General features: G+C 39.9%; 1 protein-coding gene and 1 pseudogene across 1 annotated transcript; both read left to right on the top strand.

Moving 5' to 3' along the window:
* The first annotated feature begins 5,510 nt into the window (after nucleotides 1-5,510).
* LOC112174524 (cyclic nucleotide-gated ion channel 1) lies at nucleotides 5,511-8,442 on the top strand. The gene is made up of 7 exons (XM_024312309.2): nucleotides 5,511-5,564; nucleotides 5,666-6,113; nucleotides 6,227-6,424; nucleotides 6,686-6,969; nucleotides 7,113-7,224; nucleotides 7,312-7,560; nucleotides 7,643-8,442. The coding sequence occupies exons 1-7, from the start codon at nucleotides 5,530-5,532 to the stop codon at nucleotides 8,177-8,179; spliced, it is 1,863 nt and encodes a 620-aa protein (XP_024168077.1). The 5' UTR covers nucleotides 5,511-5,529; the 3' UTR covers nucleotides 8,180-8,442.
* A 1,559-nt stretch (nucleotides 8,443-10,001) lies between these two features.
* LOC112172606 lies at nucleotides 10,002-17,889 on the top strand (annotated as a pseudogene).
* The last annotated feature ends 160 nt before the right edge of the window (nucleotides 17,890-18,049 follow it).

The raw sequence follows: 18,049 nt of genomic DNA, 5'->3' as shown, positions 1-18,049 counted from the left end.
GATCCAAAAGACTCTTTCCACCTTTCCTACTTCAGCAATTATACTAGCGAACCAGTATAGGCTGGAGTATGATAATAAAAGAATCACAACCTTCAATAAACTGATCAACCTACTGCAAGTGGCTGAGAGGCACAATGAGGTTCTTTTGAGCAACAATGCCAGACCCGTTGGGACAAAGAAAATTCCTGAGGCTAATTATGGCAAAGTCAAAGGTGGAAAGAACCTCAATGAAAAGAGGGTTGGACGTGTTGATTCCTACCCATGTGGCAACAATGCACCACGTGGCAAGGGACGTGGGGGTCCTGGTATGGGCCATGGAGGCCCTCCCAATGTATGGCGCAGAGATGGTGGTGCTGGCCCTAGTGGTCATGGAAACAAGGTGCAAAGGGCACCTAAGAACCCTTCAGTCAAACAGGGTAGAGTTGGCAATGAACCATGCTATAGGTGTGAAGTCATGGGGCATTGGTACAAGAACTGTCAAGCAAGCAACAGAGTAGCAGCCAATTACAAGAAGTATAAGGAGTCTCAAGAACAAGAGGCTCACTATATGGAAGAAGGAGGCAATGACCCAGATGTCAACCTCACAATTGCAGACTTCAATGGCAACAAGGAACTTGCTCAGTCAATGGATGCTTCAGATTTTGACTCATCTGCTTTATTTATTCTATTTTCCAAACACAGTTGTGAAGACATAATGCCTCATTTTTTTTTAATTAGACTATTACGTAGTCTTAAAGTTTATTTCAATAATTGTTTGAATTAGATTTCTGAATAAGACCTTGATTTGATTATCGTTGACTTATTAATAAATTTCGGATTTTATTCTGAAGCATTGAATTTATTCGATTTTTATGTACCACACATATTCACATGGTTCGAAAAAGCACTATAAAGATGTAAAGCAATACATCTAGAGAAAAAAAATATTATTAGAATGAAAAAAAAATTATCATTCTACTAAAATAGTCATGCTCTAAAGAATATGAGTTATATTTTCAAAATTAATAATATATATATCCCATTTATTTGTAGGAATGAATCGAGGAGAAATCGAGTGCTTAGTTGATAGTGGGACTACCCACACCATATTAAGGAATAGGCAATTATTTATTGAATTAATAGCCTATAATTCCTCTGTGACTACGATGATTGGATCATCACAAGTAATAAAAGGGCGAGGAACAGCTAAATTTTTTGCTGCCTAATGGCACAACATTTAAAGTCACAGATGCTCTATATGCACATAGAGCTAATCGAACCTTGTTAAGTTTCAAAGATATTCGTGTCAACGGTTATCATGTAGAAACACACTGTGAGAATGGAATTGAATACCTTTATATTACCTCTAATGAATGTGGAAGGAAACGCATTTTAGAGAAACTTATGAGTCAATCTAGTGGACTGTACCTCACTACGATTCGGATCATTGAATCATATGTTGTCACCAACAATGAAATGTGGGACACTGACTCATACAGGCTTTGGCATGACCGCCTAGGGCACCCTGGTCGTGACATGATGATACGCATCTTGAAAAACTCACACGGACATCCCTTCTTTCGAGTGAAAAATAAAATGGGAGAAAAATCCGCCACACTGAAAGGTGTCGGTGCTCGTATTGCTCAAATACAGCCATTACATTCTGAAGTACCAGAAGCACTACCCCCTCCCATTATGCCTCATTGACTATTTCAAAGGCACATAACTCGTTTTGCAAAGCCTGCTCTTTAGCAAAAACAGGATCGAGACCTTCCTATGCTAAAGATACAAAACAAAATATTCCATTCTTACAAAGGATACAAGGAGACATCTGTGGACCTATCCATCCAGAATGCGGACCATATAAGTACTTTATGGTTCTGGTGGATGCCTCGACACGCTGGTCACATGTCGTTTTATTGTCCACAAGAAATGCTGCATTTGCAAAACTTCTAGCACAGATTATACGCTTAAGGGCTCACCACCCTGATCACCCTATCAAGTCTATAAGGCTTGATAATGCTGGAGAGTTTACATCAAAAGCATTTGATGATTATTGCATGTCTATTGGGATCGATGTAGAGCATCTTGTACCCCATGTGCATACACAAAATGGTCTCGCAGAAGCCACCATCAAAAGGCTACAGATGGTGGCTAGGGCATTGGTTATGCGCACCAACTTGCCTATATCTGCATGGGGTTATGCAATATTGCACGCAGCTTTACTCATTCGAGACCCACTACTAGCCAACCATTTTCTGCGTACCAGCTGGTAACTGGATATGAGCCTGACATTTCACACCTACGCATATTTGGTTGCATCGTATATGTGCCTATTGCGCCCCTACAGCGCACTAAAATGGGTCCTCAGAGACAATTAAGTATTTATGTTGGATACGTATCTCCAACGATTATCCGCTATTTGGAACCCTTGACAGGCGATCTCTTTACCGCTCGATTTGCGGATTGTCACTTTGATGAGGCAGTCTTCCGGTCGTTAGGGGGAGATAGGAAAAAGGATTTTCCAAGGGAACGACAGGAATTGTCGTGGTTTGTTCCCACTCTGTCTCATTTTGATCCCCGCACTTCACAATGTGAAAGTGAAGTGAAAAGAATAATCGATCTTCAAAACGTAGCAGATTCGATGCCTGATGCGTTTTCTGATATCGTAAAAGTGACGAGATCACATATACCAGCTGCAAATGTGCCTGTAAGGTTAGAAGTCCCCAACAAGGGGCACGGTGCCTCAGATAGAGGCACTACAACCACACTTAGTGGAGGTATGGTTGAGGCCGTGGCTCCTCAAAGGAAGATGGGGAGGCCACTAGGTTCGATTGACACTCACCCAAGGAAGAAGAGGGCGAGTAAGGCACAAACAGATCCGTTGATCATCAATGTAGAGAATCCCTCTCATGAGATTGTCTCTGATTATAGCTATGTCCATGAATCAATACTGGAGGACGCTCCGATATTTGAAATGATTCCAGAGAACAAAGAAATCTCAATGGATTATGAGAGTGCCTATGAGTTGATAGAAAGATCTTCCATACACATTGATGATGTATTTGCATACACTATTGCTCAAGAAATCATAGAGCACGATGATATCGAACCACGCTATGTTGCAGAATGTCAACAAAGAGCAGATTAACCTAAATGGAAAGAAGCAATCCAGGCAGAATTAGATTCTCTGACAAAGAGACAGGTATTTGGTCCGGTAGTGCTAACCCCACCAAGTGTAAAGCCTGTAGGACATAAATGGGTCTTTGTTAGAAAGCGTAATGAGAAGAATGAAGTCCTGAGGTACAAGGCTCGCCTTGTGACACAAGGTTTCTCCCAACGCCCTGGAATTGACTACGAGGAGACATACTCTCCCGTAATGGACGTTATAACATTCCGCTACTTGGTTAGCCTAGTAGTTTCCGAATGACTGGAAATGCAGCTCATGGATGTGGTGACTGCATATCTCTATGGGGATCTAGATTCAGAGATATATATGAAAGTTCCTGATGGCCTTACATTACCCAAGTCAAGTGACTCTAAACCACGGAGTGCGTTTGCAATTAGGTTGAAACGCTCACTTTACGGATTGAAACAATCTGGGCGGATGTGGTATACCCGTCTAAGTGACTACTTGATTGGGAAGGGATATAAGAACGATGAACTATGCCCCTACGTATTCATAAAGAAAACAAGTTCCGGATTTGCAATTGTAGCAGTATATGTCGATGATATGAACATAATAGGTACTCTTGATGAAATAAGAGAAACCGCGAGCTACTTGAAATCCGAATTTGAGATGAAGGATTTTGGGAAAACTCGATTCTGTCTAGGCCTTGAACTAGAACACCGAGTTTGTGGAATACTAATCCACCAGTCTGCGTATGTCTAAAAGATGCTCAGGCGATTTAACATGGACAAAGCGCATCCTGCTAGCACTCATATGATCGGTCGAAGCTTGGATGCAAAGAAAGATCCATTTCGTCAGAAGGAAGATGACGAAGAGGTGTTGGGAGCTGAAATTCCCTACCTAAGTGCAATATGCGCATTATTGTACTTAGCCCAATGTACTCGACCAGACATTGCATTCTCAGTGAACTTGTTAGCTAGATTTAGCTCAGCGCCAACGCAGCGTCACTGGAATGGTATCAAGAACATCTTCAGATACCTAAAAGGAACCATTGACTTGGGACTGTTCTTTTCCTACAGAGAGACAAGAGGGACCGCAGATGGAACTGCAATCCCTGAAGGAAATATTGATGGTGAAAGTGCCACACACTACACCGAAACGCCAAATGATGTTTTGGTTGGTTTTGCTGATGCTGGGTATCTCTCTGACCCACATAAAGGTCGTTCCCAAACTGGTTATGTATTTACCATTGGGAACACGGCGATATCTTGGAGATCAACCAAGCAAACCCTTGTGGCTACCTCCTCGAACCACTCAGAGATCATCGCCCTACATGAGGCGGTTCGTGAGTGTGTATGGTTAAGAACTATCATCACACATATTCGAGGGACTAGTGGTTTGAGTTCTACCACTGAAGAGTCTACTTGCATTTATGAAGATAATGCAGCTTGCATCGAACAGATGAAGATAGGATATATCAAGGGTGATAATACAAAACACATATCGCCGAAGTTTTTCTACAATCAGCAACAACATGCCCTCCTCAAGATTCAAGTGAATCAAGTAAGGTCTGAGGAGAATGTGACAGATTTGTTCACCAAATCATTGCCTAAGGCCATATTTGAGAAACATGTGAAAAGTATAGGAATGCGAAGACTTTCCAAGCTCCCTTGATTAATGTAAGTATCAGGGGGAGGTGTAGACGTCAGGGGGAGGTGTAGACGTCAGGGGGAGTCTAACACACACATGTCATTCTCAAATGTAGAAGGTGCGTTGTGCTCTTTTCCTTCGACCAAGTTTTATTTTTTGTCCCACAGGGTTTTTATTGTTACTTGGCAAGTTTTTTAGTGAGGCAACAACTTATGCACCATTTCGTCTTTGACTTGGCACAAGGGGGAGTGTTAAAGGAAAAACATATTATGTGCCTTCGTCAAAGTAACTGACGAAGAAGGAATCAATGAATCAGTAATTACCAATCAATTAGCATAAAAGATAGATCAATCAGTATTTAATATCATAATTGTAATCAATATTTCCGTTGTAATTTCTTCCCTATATAAAGGGACTATGAAATGAAATGAGTAGACCATTCCAATCTCCATTTACTTTTACATATATTTAATTTTATTTCTAAATGAGGGATGGTTTTAGGTCAATTGCATTCCGAGCAAGCTGCAGGAAGAAGTCATTCATGAACAACTGGAACTAGCTTAATTAGTTGGTAATAATAATTCATCAATAGCCACTAGCTTAATTAGGACAAGGTCTTTGCAAATTGTCAACGGCCACTTGCTACCAGCCCACCACAACTGAACCAAGAGGTACACCGCACACAAATTAATCCTTATTATAAAGTCTTACAATTGTACTCAAATTTCCATCAGTTTTAATTTCTTTGCATGATCTAAACAGCAATAGTTATGATTAACTCGATGGATGAAGCCCCAGAAGTAAGGTTAGTTTCTTCGAATCTAGAATTGCGGACCTGTTTTCTGAAAAGTTATACACATGCAAGCTCTTTTTCCTTTCTGATTGCATTTTCCATCTTCTTATCAGTCTCACAGGTTACACTACTCATTATGGATATGGTCGGAAACCATCAGAAATGAAAAAAACGAAAAGGAGATTTAGTTCGTGGTGGACTAGCTTTTCGGTTCGAGGTTCATGGTGGGATTCGATATTTGTAGCCTCGTGTGTTATCGCAGTCTCACTGGATCCATTGTTCTTTTACATTCCTATCATCGATAGGGAAAAGAAGTGCCTTGAAGCAGACATAAAACTGAGGAACGTAACTCTTCTTTTGCGATCACTCATGGATATCACTTTTATAGTGCATATTATCTATCAAATTCGTGAAGCTATGATTGCTGCAGCCTCGGATAAGATGGCTACCCAGGAAGAATCGAAATTTTTATGTTTCTTTGAATATGTTGATGCAATAGTTGACAATTTGTCACTGCGCTCTCTCATAACTGACATTCTAGCTGTTCTTCCTATCCCACAGGTAAGATAATTAAGTTAAACCTCATACTTAATCAGCTATCTAGGTTTAACTACCAGCAACTTGTAACTAATTAATGAATTTCTTACGTACTGATTACTATCTATGTTGTCCAGGTGCTACTACTTGTTGTCTTCTTCAAAATGAGAGGCTCTGGATATTTGGACCACAGGAAGATTTTGAACTTCTTTCTTCTCGCTCAATATTTGGCAAGAATTTATCGTATGCACCTATCTTCGAAAAAACTTACAAAGAGTCATGGAATATGGATTAAAGGACTATTCAATTTCTTTCTCTATATCTTTGCAAGTCACGTAAGTTTCTTTTTGCTGTCAATTTATGTTTTATCTCTATTTTAGTGACCAATGCATGTCTGAGTTTCTTTGATAAACGTTGACAAAACTAAGGGACCTGCATATATGAGCAGAATCTATAGATTTATATGGAGAGAAGCTCTATTCCTATATACTAAAAGAATTCGGCAATGAATGAGAGCACATCCTACATTTACATTTCCTTTACTGTCCTACTGAGACCATTAAAATTTATCTTAATTATGTGTTGCCTTTTGATAGGTACTTGGAGCCTTTTGGTATTTCTTTTCGATTCAACGAGAGACATCATGTTGGCATCGAAGTTGTGGTCACAACTGTACAAGTACCTTTTATTGTGATGAGTACAAACATTCAGACGATATGGTGACACTTATAACATCTCTGAATGCATCGTGCCCTATCAATGCTACTGGACCATTTGATTTTGGAATATTTCTTGATTCTCTGATGTCTAATAACACGGCATCAACCAACTTTCCACAAAAGTTGTGTTACTCTTTCTGGTGGGGTCTACGAAATTTGAGGTTTGCATATATATGTTAATTATAATTATAATTAATGATTCTTATACAATAAGTTGAATATCTTACAATATTGTACCATATTTTTCTTCCATACGTAACAAATATTAATGCATATGCTTGATCATTTGGTTGATTCTTTGCAGTAATTTTGGCACGAATCTTGTAACAAGTAACTATGTATGGGAGAATTTATTCGCAATTCTTATTTCTATCATTGGCTTGTTACTGTTTTTGTACCTCATCGGAAATGTGCAGGTTGGCAATCAATCTATCTATATATTATTTCCTTGGCTGGACAGGTTTGGAGGATCTAGCTAATTAAATTCAACTTTTTGTATGCAGACATTTATGTCTATGGAAACTGAGAAGTCAGAGGAGATAAGAAGGAAGATCAAATCAAAAGAGCAAGATATGAAAGTGTGGATGGAGAAAAACTGCCTCCCTGCTAATTTGAGGAAAGAAATCATGGCAAATATAAGAGAAAAATTAGAACAAGACAAGCATGCTGACATGGAGAATCTGTTCTCCATTCTTCCCTGGTCAACCAAAAAATCTCTAAAGCGTGTTCTCTGCATGAGTACTCTGAGAAAAGTAGGACTCTTAGTTACATATTGATACTCAATCAATTCTTGTAAGATTTTCATATATATAATGTGTATATACATGTTTGTAGGTACCAATGCTTGAAGGTATGAATCCAAAAGTTTTGAAAATGATATGTGACTATCTGAAGCCTGTGATATACCCTGAGCATAGCTATGTTGCCAAGGTGGATGAACCAGTTGATCGGATGGTGCTTGTCACCGAAGGAACTATGTGGATCTACTCGTCGAATACTAGTACTCCATCTAAGATCCACAGGACGGTTGAGAACGGTGACATTTATGGAGATGAACAACTTCTGAGTTGGGCGTCGAAGGACATGCAACACGTCTCGTTTGCAACCCTCCCGATCTCAAAAGAAAATGTGAAATGTCATACAAGAGTGGAAGGGTTTGCTATCACGGCCAAGGACTTGAAAGCAGTCGCCACCAAGTGCAAAATGTATTGGAATTACGATGATCCTCGAGAGAAGGAGAGGGTGGCGAGCTCTACCATAGGAACGTCATTCCGTCGAAACCGCAATAACCCAAATAGGCCGGCTACCGTAGGAGTAGGAGCTGCGACCTCGCCAAGAACACGAATTGAGTATCTGCAGAAGAGAACCTAATGCTAATCATGTAGTACCCTAGTAGCTAGTCATATGTAGACTAATATTTCTGTTATGTTCTCTGTTCAATAAGCTAAGAACTTTCTGATTCAAGCTATTGACTTATTGATCCTAATTAACTTAGAACATCTCCAACAGAACCCATAAAATCAAAAATTGCAACTATCTGAATTCTGAAACTTCTATGTATGATCCAGAATCTCGATGCTTTATAACTTAAATAGAATAATAGAATATGGCACCTGCCGGTTTTTCTTGTCTTACTGATCAGTCTGCTGACCATGCATTATTGGTTCACTCGGAGATATTTTGTTGGCCAATCACATTTTTAAGTATATATGTAAAGTAGTAAAATACTGCACTGTACGTAGTTCTTTCCAATGATATATACCGCGCATACTGTTTAGCCAGAGTTAAATTGGAAAGCAATTTCTTGGATAAGATCGATCTGTATGAGTGTATGACGATGTTCTATAACTGTAAAGTGAGGAAGTTGAATGAGTTGTATAATGTAATTGCCAATTAATTGTTAGTCTAAAATCAATTTGCACTCTAAACTTGAAGTTAGTTTATATTTTCTTACTTTCAATTATTGATTCCTCACTGTCATTTTCTAGATTAGGCAACTTGCAACATTAAGAGATTAACTTGGTGCACTTGTTCTTACAAAATAAGATGGTTTGTCAATCAAAATGTATATACATTTTGACAATCAAAATGTATATACATTTTGACAAGCCATCTTGTACATTTTGACAAACCATCTTATACATTTTGACAAACCAGACTTTGTAAGAACAAGTGCACCAAGTTAATCTCTCAATCTTGCAAGATGCTAATTGATGACTAATCTAGAAAAGGATATTCTGAAAAAGTAAGTTCGTGTCAAAAAGGCATAGACTAATTTGTTCAATTCAAACTAATACATACACCAATTTATTACATGAATAGTGTACAACACAAAAAATGAACTTATTCTTCCAGAAGAGCAACACCAAAAAAAGTTAGAAAGCAGACTAGCTAGTAGCTACCTTCCTAGACACTTACCACTTCCCAGCTAGCTTCAAGTTTAGAGATTCATGATCTGGATTTCAAGATAGTTAAGCACTAACCGCGTAATTTGTGACGTATATAAGAATAGTCTTCTATGTATGAAACAATTAACCAATGTGACATGAACCTTTGACAATACATCCTCGATCAAGGAATGGCAGTATTGCCTTGTTGCTGTGGCCGCCCATGGATTTGATGGTTCCGGCCACTTGAGAGGTAATACGCTCATGATTCATATATAATCTTCATATAGTACTGGCAGTGGCAACCCCAGTGGACAAGTAGAGTTTTAACGGATCAACCGAGATTAGTAATTGTTCAACTAATCCATAGTAATTGACAGGAAATGAAGATAAATAATACAACTTAAGGGAACGAATGTGATATCTGGATTGACTTTCGATCTTCAAGACTAGCTAGTACCACCAATGAAACGATCACCTCGTGTTGCATGCCTTTGTTTAAGTATATAGAATCAACAACTTGTCTAACCCAACCCAACTGACCATTTCTTTCTCTTCAAAAAACAACTGACCTTTTCTTTTTCTAATTAATTATCGACCTAATGCTGCATATAAGTCTATAAAACGGAGTGTGAACAATGTTCTTTGACATAGTAATTAATAGCTTCCGATTTCAGTTCTGTTGCAAGTTTCAACGTACTGGATTTTCTGCAAAAGAAAAACTCTAAGCCCAAGTCCAATTTTGGTTGCATAACTTACTAATTTGTCCATCATATAAGATACTTACATAGTCAGGCACTTGATTTATGGCTATTAATCCAGACGACAGCTTCATCATAAGGTTAGCCGCTTAATTCTAGGAGCCAAATTACTCTTGCTTCAACAAATTGTCAGTATTTGTTTCACTTTTAGTCCCTAAAGGCCTAAACAACTTCAATACGCTTGAAAGAAAAAAAACTTCATGTAACGAAAGCTAGCTAGCTCGCGTCCATTTTTTGAAAGAAAAACTTCATGGCTTCAACTAATTTGTATGTTTTTATATCAGCATTACAGCAGGTTACACTTTAGACAGTAAAGGGAGGCTGCAATCTCCTAAGACTCCTATGAACAGTGGAGGACATTCAATATTGTCAGAGACAAAATGGCCTACCTTTAAGGAATTTTTTGACCCCCAGGGGGCCTTCATTGCAATGTGGTATAAGATATCTGTGATTTCATGTCTGATTTTAGTAACCGCAGATCCTTTGTTCTCCTACATCCCCTACATCAACAAAGATAAAAAGGGCATTGATGGGGACAAGAGGGTGAGAACTGCAGCTCTAGCCCTCCGATCACTCACCGAAATGACTTTCATAATGCATATTATACATGAAATTCGTGTTAGTACCAACACTGTGGTGTCAGAGATATCAAAAAGAGGAAAGCCAGGTTGGCCATGGAAAAAGGCAGAGTTACTTGGCTTTGCCAAGGCAATATCTCAGAAGATGTCCTGGTTATCTATCTCCATCATTAGACTTTATAGCCATTCTTCCGATCCCACAAGTAAGACATAACATATTTTCCTCTATGCCTATACATTGTTAGATTTTCCCTTTTGAGCCTAGCTAGTAGCTAATATATTCAATTCATCAATTCTGTGTCTTGTGAAGGTGGCGCTGTTGGTATTCTTTCTGAAAATGGATGGCTCAGATTACAGAAAGAAGATTTTAAACGGGTTCCTGCTCTTTCAATATATGCCAAAGATTTATAGAATCTACCTTTCGTGTAAAGAACTTAAACAAACCGGAATATGGGCTAGAGGTGCATTCAGTATTTTTCTCTACATCCTCGCTAGTCATGTAAGTTTAATCTCCATTGTAATCATTCCCATAAATCTTTAATTAGTTCCTTTGGTACCAACTGCTTGACTGAGTTTTCTATTGATTGATTAAGCTGTTAATTTTTAGGTACTTGGAGCCTTTTGGTGTTTCATTTCTATTCAACGAGAGACATCATGCTGGCACAGGGCTTGTGAAGGACATCCTAATATTATAGAATGTATGTCAACTTACTACTGTGATGACACACCTAGAAATCAACAATATATCACACTCCTCAGCAAAAATTGCTCGGCTGCAATTCCATCAAATGCAGCACAATTTAATTTTGGAATCTTCCTTAATGCCCTTGAGCCCGATTTGTCTGATTTTCCCAAGAAGTTCTTTTACTCTTTCTGGTGGGGTCTGCGAAATCTAAGGTCCTCATATACAGATACACATAAACTGTATATACTGTGATGTCATTCGCAGTGTTCAAACTAACTATTGTAAATTTCTGCAGTTCTCTTGGTCAAAATTTGGAAACGAGTACCTATGTGTGCGAAAACTGCTTCGCAATCGTTATATCTCTAATTGGTTTGCTACTATTTTGTATCTTATTGGAAATGTACAGGTTGGTAATGCAGCTCTCCACTGTTTAGTTTTTAAATTCAAAAAGGATACATTGTGCTGAGCTCCATTGTTGTCTGTGTTCTGGAATAACAGACGTATATACAGTTGGCAACTACGAAATCGGAAGAGATAAGACAGAAGATGATAATGAAAGAGCTTGAGATACAATGGTGGATGTCCAGAAATCATCTCCCTAACGATATGAAGACAGTGATCATCGAAAACGTAAGACAGAAATTGGAAGAAAACAAAGATGTTCATGTGGAGAATCTACTCTCTATTCTTCCCGGGAAGGACAGAAGGTCCATACAGCGCCTTCTCTGCATGGACTCACTTAAGAAAGTAAATACTTGCTTCCCTTGGCTTCAGTCCATGAATTATCTTGCATGTTCTAATTCTTATTGGATTGACCTGAGCTTTATATATATAGGTACCGATGCTTCGATATATGGATGAAAGTGTGTTAAAACTCGTCTGCGACAATCTGAAACCAGTAATCTACACGGAGAACAGTTATGTAATTCGAGCAGGAGAACCACTTGATCTAATGCTCTTCAACGCAGAAGGCATTATATGGACTTACACAACAAGTACTGATGGTTCAATAAAATTGGGTTCCTCAATCACACTGTGTCTTGGTAAAGGTGATTTCTATCGAGAAGAACTTTTGAGTTGGGCTTCCTCATGTTGGGCCATCCCTCCTTAATTGGAGGAAGAAGAACGTGGGAGACAAAGTAAGAAAGCAGGAGACAAAGAAAAGTGGCAGAAAACAGGGAAAAGGAAAAGTAGCAGAAAACAGGGAAAAGGAAAAGTAGCAGAAGATAGGGAAAAGAGAAAAACCTGCAGCCGGCATTGGAGAGAGAGCTGGAGAGAGAGTGTGGGATATATATAATCCCATATCGGCAGTCGAAGAAGCACAAGAACAAGAAAGGAAGAGGAGAGTGCAGAAAAGAGGCCGAGAGCCCAACCTACAAACTGTGTGAGAAAAACATCTTCATCCAAGTAGAGAGTGAAGAGTGTTTTACTACATGTTGAGAGTGTAGTTGTGGTTAGATAGCAAAACAAGTGTGAAAGAGAGTTTCCTTCAAGTAGTTGTTCTTGAAGTTGTGTATCTCTTGTACCCACATTATCATAGTGGAAGTTCTTGTTGTTGCTGCCCCGTGGACGTAGGCATTTTGCTGAACCACGTTATATCTGATGTTCACTTTCCTTTACTCGTTTTATTTCTTTGCATATTATCCTTTTGTGGTTGGAGTTATTATTTCCATTCTATTAATTTTCCCAACAGTGGTATCAGAGCTCTTGGTTCGTAAGGTGCTAGAATGGAAAGTTCACGGAGTACCATGATCCGACTCAACCACTCTAATTGGATTACATGGAAGCCGAGAATGGAGGATATTCTCTATTGCAAAGATTTGCATGAGCCAATCGTAGGAGAGGCGGCCAAGCCGGAAGGAACTTCAGTTCCGACTTGGACTAAGATGAACCGCAAAGCCATCGGTTACATCCGCGAATGGGTGGATGACAGTGTATTCCACCATGTGTCTAATGAAACCAATGCACGTGAATTATGGCTGAAGTTGACGTCCTTGTTCGAGAAGAAAACTGCTGCCAAGAAAGCATTTCTAATCAAGGAGCTCGTAAACATGAAGTACAAAGATGGTGTTAGAGTGACCGAGCACCTCAACAACTTCCAAAGTACAATCAATCAATTGGCCACGATGGACATGAAGATTGATGACGAGTTGCAAGCCTTGTTGCTATTGGGATCATTGCCGGACAATTGGGAGACCTTTGTTGTAACTGTAAGTAATTCTGCTCCAGATGGTGTATTGTCTATGGATAATGTTAAAAATAACATGTTGAATGAAGAAACTAGAAGAAAATCTTCAAGCTCGGACAATAGCCAAGTCTTTGTGACGGAGCATAGAGGAAGGAGCAAAAGCAGAGGACCCAAAGGCCATGGAAGAAGTATGAGCAGATCCAGAACAAGATTCAATGGAAAATGCCATCATTGTGGTATTTTTGGCCACATGAAGAAGAATTGCAACAAATTGAAGAAGGATCCGAAGGAGGGTCGAGATGGCAATACTCATCAACCGAACGATGACACGAGAAACACTGCAGCTTCCGTGTCTCATGATGAATGTGAGTTCCTTTGTCTTGAAGGTGAATGCTTACATGTTGATGATTGTTCCAGTGTTGCATGGGTCGTTGATTCTGGAGCTTCTTTCCATGCTACTCCACACTTGGAGTACTTCACTACATACCAAGGCGGTGACTTTGGGAGGGTGAAGATGGGCAACGATGGTTACTCCAAGATTTCAGGAATTGGAGATATTTGTTTTGAGACCGATTTGGGCAACAAGCTTATGTTAAAAGATGTTAGATATGTTCCGGGTCTACGTCTCAATTTGATGTCAACTGGTGTGCTTGACCGACAAGGGTTTCATCATCATGGAGGTGATCAAAAGTGGAGGCTTACCAAGGGATCGTTGGTGATTGCTAGAGGGAAGATGTGTTGCACCCTCTATAAGACATATGGCAAAATATGCAAAGGAGAATTGAATGTTGCAGACGACTCTTCTCCAAGTCTATGGCACAAGCGACTAGGTCATATGAGTGAGAAGGGATTGCAAGTTTTGGCAAAGAAGTCTCTAATTCCCTTTGCCAAAGGTACCTCACTTGACTCTTGTGATTATTGTTTATTTGGTAAACAACATAAAGTTAGTTTCACAAGAACATTTACGAGAAAAGAAAATGTATTAGACCTAGTACACTCAGATGTATGTGGCCCTATGGAAGTTGAATCAGTAGGTCATAATAAATATTTTGTCACTTATATTGATGATGCTTCACGAAAGGTTTGGGTTTATTTGTTGAAAACAAAAGACCAGGTGTTTCAAACCTTTAAGGAATTTCATGCCATGGTGGAGAGGGAGACAGGGAGAACTCTCAAATGTATCCGTAGTGACAATGGCGGAGAATACACTTCGAACGAGTTCAGAGATTATTGTTCGAAGCATGGCATCAAACACGTGAAGACAATTCCTGGCACCCCACAACATAATGGTGTCGCAGAGAGGATGAACCGCACCATTCTAGAAAAAGTGAGAAGCATGCTGAAGACGGCCAACCTGACAAAGAAGTTTTGGGGCGAAGCAATGACAACTGCATGTTACCTTATTAACCGAACACCATGTGTACCGTTGGGCTTGGAGACTCCCGAAGGCGTATGGACCGGTAGAAGCGCTTCATATTCCCACTTGAGGGTGTTTGGGTGCAAAGCATTTGCACATGTGCCAAAGGAGCAAAGATCAAAGCTGGATGACAAGGCCATGCCGTGTATCTTTCTTGGATATGGCAATGAAGAGATGGGCTACCGATTGTGGAATCCAAAGACCAAGAAATTATTCAGAAGCAGAGATGTGGTGTTTCATGAAGGTCAAACCATTGCGGATTTTGACAAAAATGAAGTAGAACATGCAGACCAGCTCACATACGATTCATCACCGCTTCAAGAAGAACCTAGTGACAAAGCTCAAGATATGGTAAATGAAGATGTTCCTGATATGGCGGAAGCAGAAGCAGCAGAACCTGAAGATAATGATCAGGGGGAGCCAAATCAGGGGGAGCAGCTAGAAAATGCCCAAGTACCAGTTCGAAGATCCAACAGAGAGCCAAAGCCAAATACCAAGTATCATTCTTCACAATATATATTGGTGACTAGTGATGGAGATGATCCATATTCCAGATACATTCTGTTGACCAATGATGGAGAGCCTGAATGCTTTGAGGAGGCAAAGACTCATGCAGACTGTGATAAGTGGATGTTGGCGATGAAGTCTGAAATGGAGTCCTTATTGAAGAATGACACCTATGAATTGGTGGAGCTTCCTAAAGGCAGAAAAGCACTCAAAAATAAATGGGTGTTCAAATTGAAGAGAGACGAGAACGAACAGTTGACAAAGTTCAAGGCTCGCTTGGTAGTGAAAGGTTTTGGGCAGAAGGAAGGAATAGATTTTGATGAGATCTTCTCACCAGTTGTCAAGATGACTTCTATCAGAATCATTTTGGGCATGGCAGCTAGCATGGATCTTGAGGTGGAGCAGTTAGATGTGAAAACTGCATTTCTTCATGGTGATTTGGAAGAAGAAATATACATGGAGCAACCAGAAGGTTTCGAAGTCGAGGGAAAGCAGCACATGGTTTGCAAGTTGAAGAAAAGTCTATACGGGCTTAAGCAAGCGCCAAGGCAATGGTATAAGAAATTTGACTCATTCATGGTGGGTCATGGGTACAAGAGAACTGATGCAGATCCATGTGTGTATCTCCAGCGGTTTACTGGAGGTAACTTCATTATCTTGTTGCTCTATGTTGATGATATGTTAATAGTGGGCAAAGATGTTTCTATGATTCATAAGTTGAAAGCAGATTTATCAAAGTCATTTGATATGAAAGACTTAGGGCCAGCTAAGCAGATTTTGGGCATGGAGATTACTCGTGACAGGCAGGCGAAGAAATTATGGCTGTCACAGGAGAGGTATGTTGAACGAGTGCTTGAAAGGTTCAACATGAAAGAAGCTAAGTCAGTAAGCTCACCTCTAGGTAATCATTTCAAGTTAAGCAGATTATCATGTCCAACTACACAAGTGGAGAAAGACAAGATGGCAGGTATCCCTTACTCGTCAGCTGTTGGTAGTCTTATGTATGCCATGGTATGCACTCGCCCTGATATTGCACATGCAGTTGGTGTTGTTAGTAGATATCTTTCTAATCCTGGCAGAGAGCATTGGGAAGCTGTCAAGTGGATACTCAAATATTTGAGGGGCACCTCAAAGTTGTGTTTATGTTTTGGTGGATCAGAACCAATCTTGGAAGGTTTTACAGATGCAGATTTGGCAGGAGACCTTGATAATCGAAAGTCCACTTCTGCATACTTATTTACATTTTCTGGGGGAGCTGTGTCATGGCAGTCCAAGTTACAGAAATGTGTTGCATTATCCACCACAGAATCAGAGTACTTAGCAGCAAATGAAGCTGGCAAGGAAATGATATGGCTGCAAAGGTTCGTTCAAGAGTTGGGTGTGAAGCAAGGAAATTATGTGGTACATTGTGATAGTCAGAGTGCTATTCACTTGAGCAAAAATTCAATGTATCACCCTCGCACTAAGCACATTGATCATCGGTATCATTGGATCCGAGATGCAGTGTCAAAGAAGTTTTTCCAGTTGAGGAAAATCCACACCAACAAGAACATTTCAGATATGTTGACCAAAGTTGTTCAACAACAAAAGTTTGAGTTTTGCAGAAGCGCGTCAGGACTGACGCATCCCTCCATCTAAGTCGGGAGGGGGAGATTGTTGGGCCATCCCTCCTTAATTGGAGGAAGAAGAACGTGGGAGACAAAGTAAGAAAGCAGGAGACAAAGAAAAGTGGCAGAAAACAGGGAAAAGGAAAAGTAGCAGAAAACAGGGAAAAGGAAAAGTAGCAGAAGATAGGGAAAAGAGAAAAACCTGCAGCCGGCATTGGAGAGAGAGCTGGAGAGAGAGTGTGGGATATATATAATCCCATATCGGCAGTCGAAGAAGCACAAGAACAAGAAAGGAAGAGGAGAGTGCAGAAAAGAGGCCGAGAGCCCAACCTACAAACTGTGTGAGAAAAACATCTTCATCCAAGTAGAGAGTGAAGAGTGTTTTACTACATGTTGAGAGTGTAGTTGTGGTTAGATAGCAAAACAAGTGTGAAAGAGAGTTTCCTTCAAGTAGTTGTTCTTGAAGTTGTGTATCTCTTGTACCCACATTATCATAGTGGAAGTTCTTGTTGTTGCTGCCCCGTGGACGTAGGCATTTTGCTGAACCACGTTATATCTGGTGTTCACTTTCCTTTACTCGTTTTATTTCTTTGCATATTATCCTTTTGTGGTTGGAGTTATTATTTCCATTCTATTAATTTTCCCAACACCTCATACATGTCCTTCTTCGACCTCCCTATCTCGACCCAAAATGTAAAATGCCATACAAAAGTTGAAGCCTTTTCTCTCATGGCAAAGGACTTGAAGGCTGTGGTCTCCAAATTCTGGTGGCATTTCAGCAAGGCGGTTCCCGATTTGAACAGAAACAATTCTCAGCTGCAGGAATTGGCTCTTTCTTCCCTAAGAGCCCGTCGCCGTAATCGATCAAAGAAGCATATAAAAGCTCCTCAATTGTCTACTTACTCCCAAGAACTTGGGTACCTGCGGCTATACCCTGTTAATCGTTGCTAACATGGTTACCTTAAGCTATTTGATTTGTAGGACAAAACAAGATCAGATGCTAGCTAGTAGTTATCCTGAATTGTGTGTTAATTCAAAACAACTCTAAATGCGAACTCTTGTCTGCTGTTAATCCTAACGCTAGTTGTAGTTTCATATCGTTTGAAGAAAA

The sequence above is a fragment of the Rosa chinensis genome, chromosome 1 (assembly GCF_002994745.2).
Source record: "Rosa chinensis cultivar Old Blush chromosome 1, RchiOBHm-V2, whole genome shotgun sequence".
Taxonomy (NCBI): Eukaryota; Viridiplantae; Streptophyta; class Magnoliopsida; order Rosales; family Rosaceae; genus Rosa; species Rosa chinensis.
The sequence above is the reverse complement of the archived record's forward strand: the minus strand, read 5'-3'. Positions and strand labels throughout refer to the sequence as shown.

Coding starts and splice junctions, on each gene's coding strand:
- LOC112174524 (XM_024312309.2), top strand. CDS start 5,530: ATGATTAACTCGATGGATGAAGCCCCAGAAGTAAG. Junction 5,565..5,665: donor GATGAAGCCCCAGAAGTAAG/GTTAGTTTCTTC, acceptor TCTTCTTATCAG/TCTCACAGGTTACACTACTC. Junction 7,225..7,311: donor ACCTCATCGGAAATGTGCAG/GTTGGCAATCAA, acceptor TTTTGTATGCAG/ACATTTATGTCTATGGAAAC.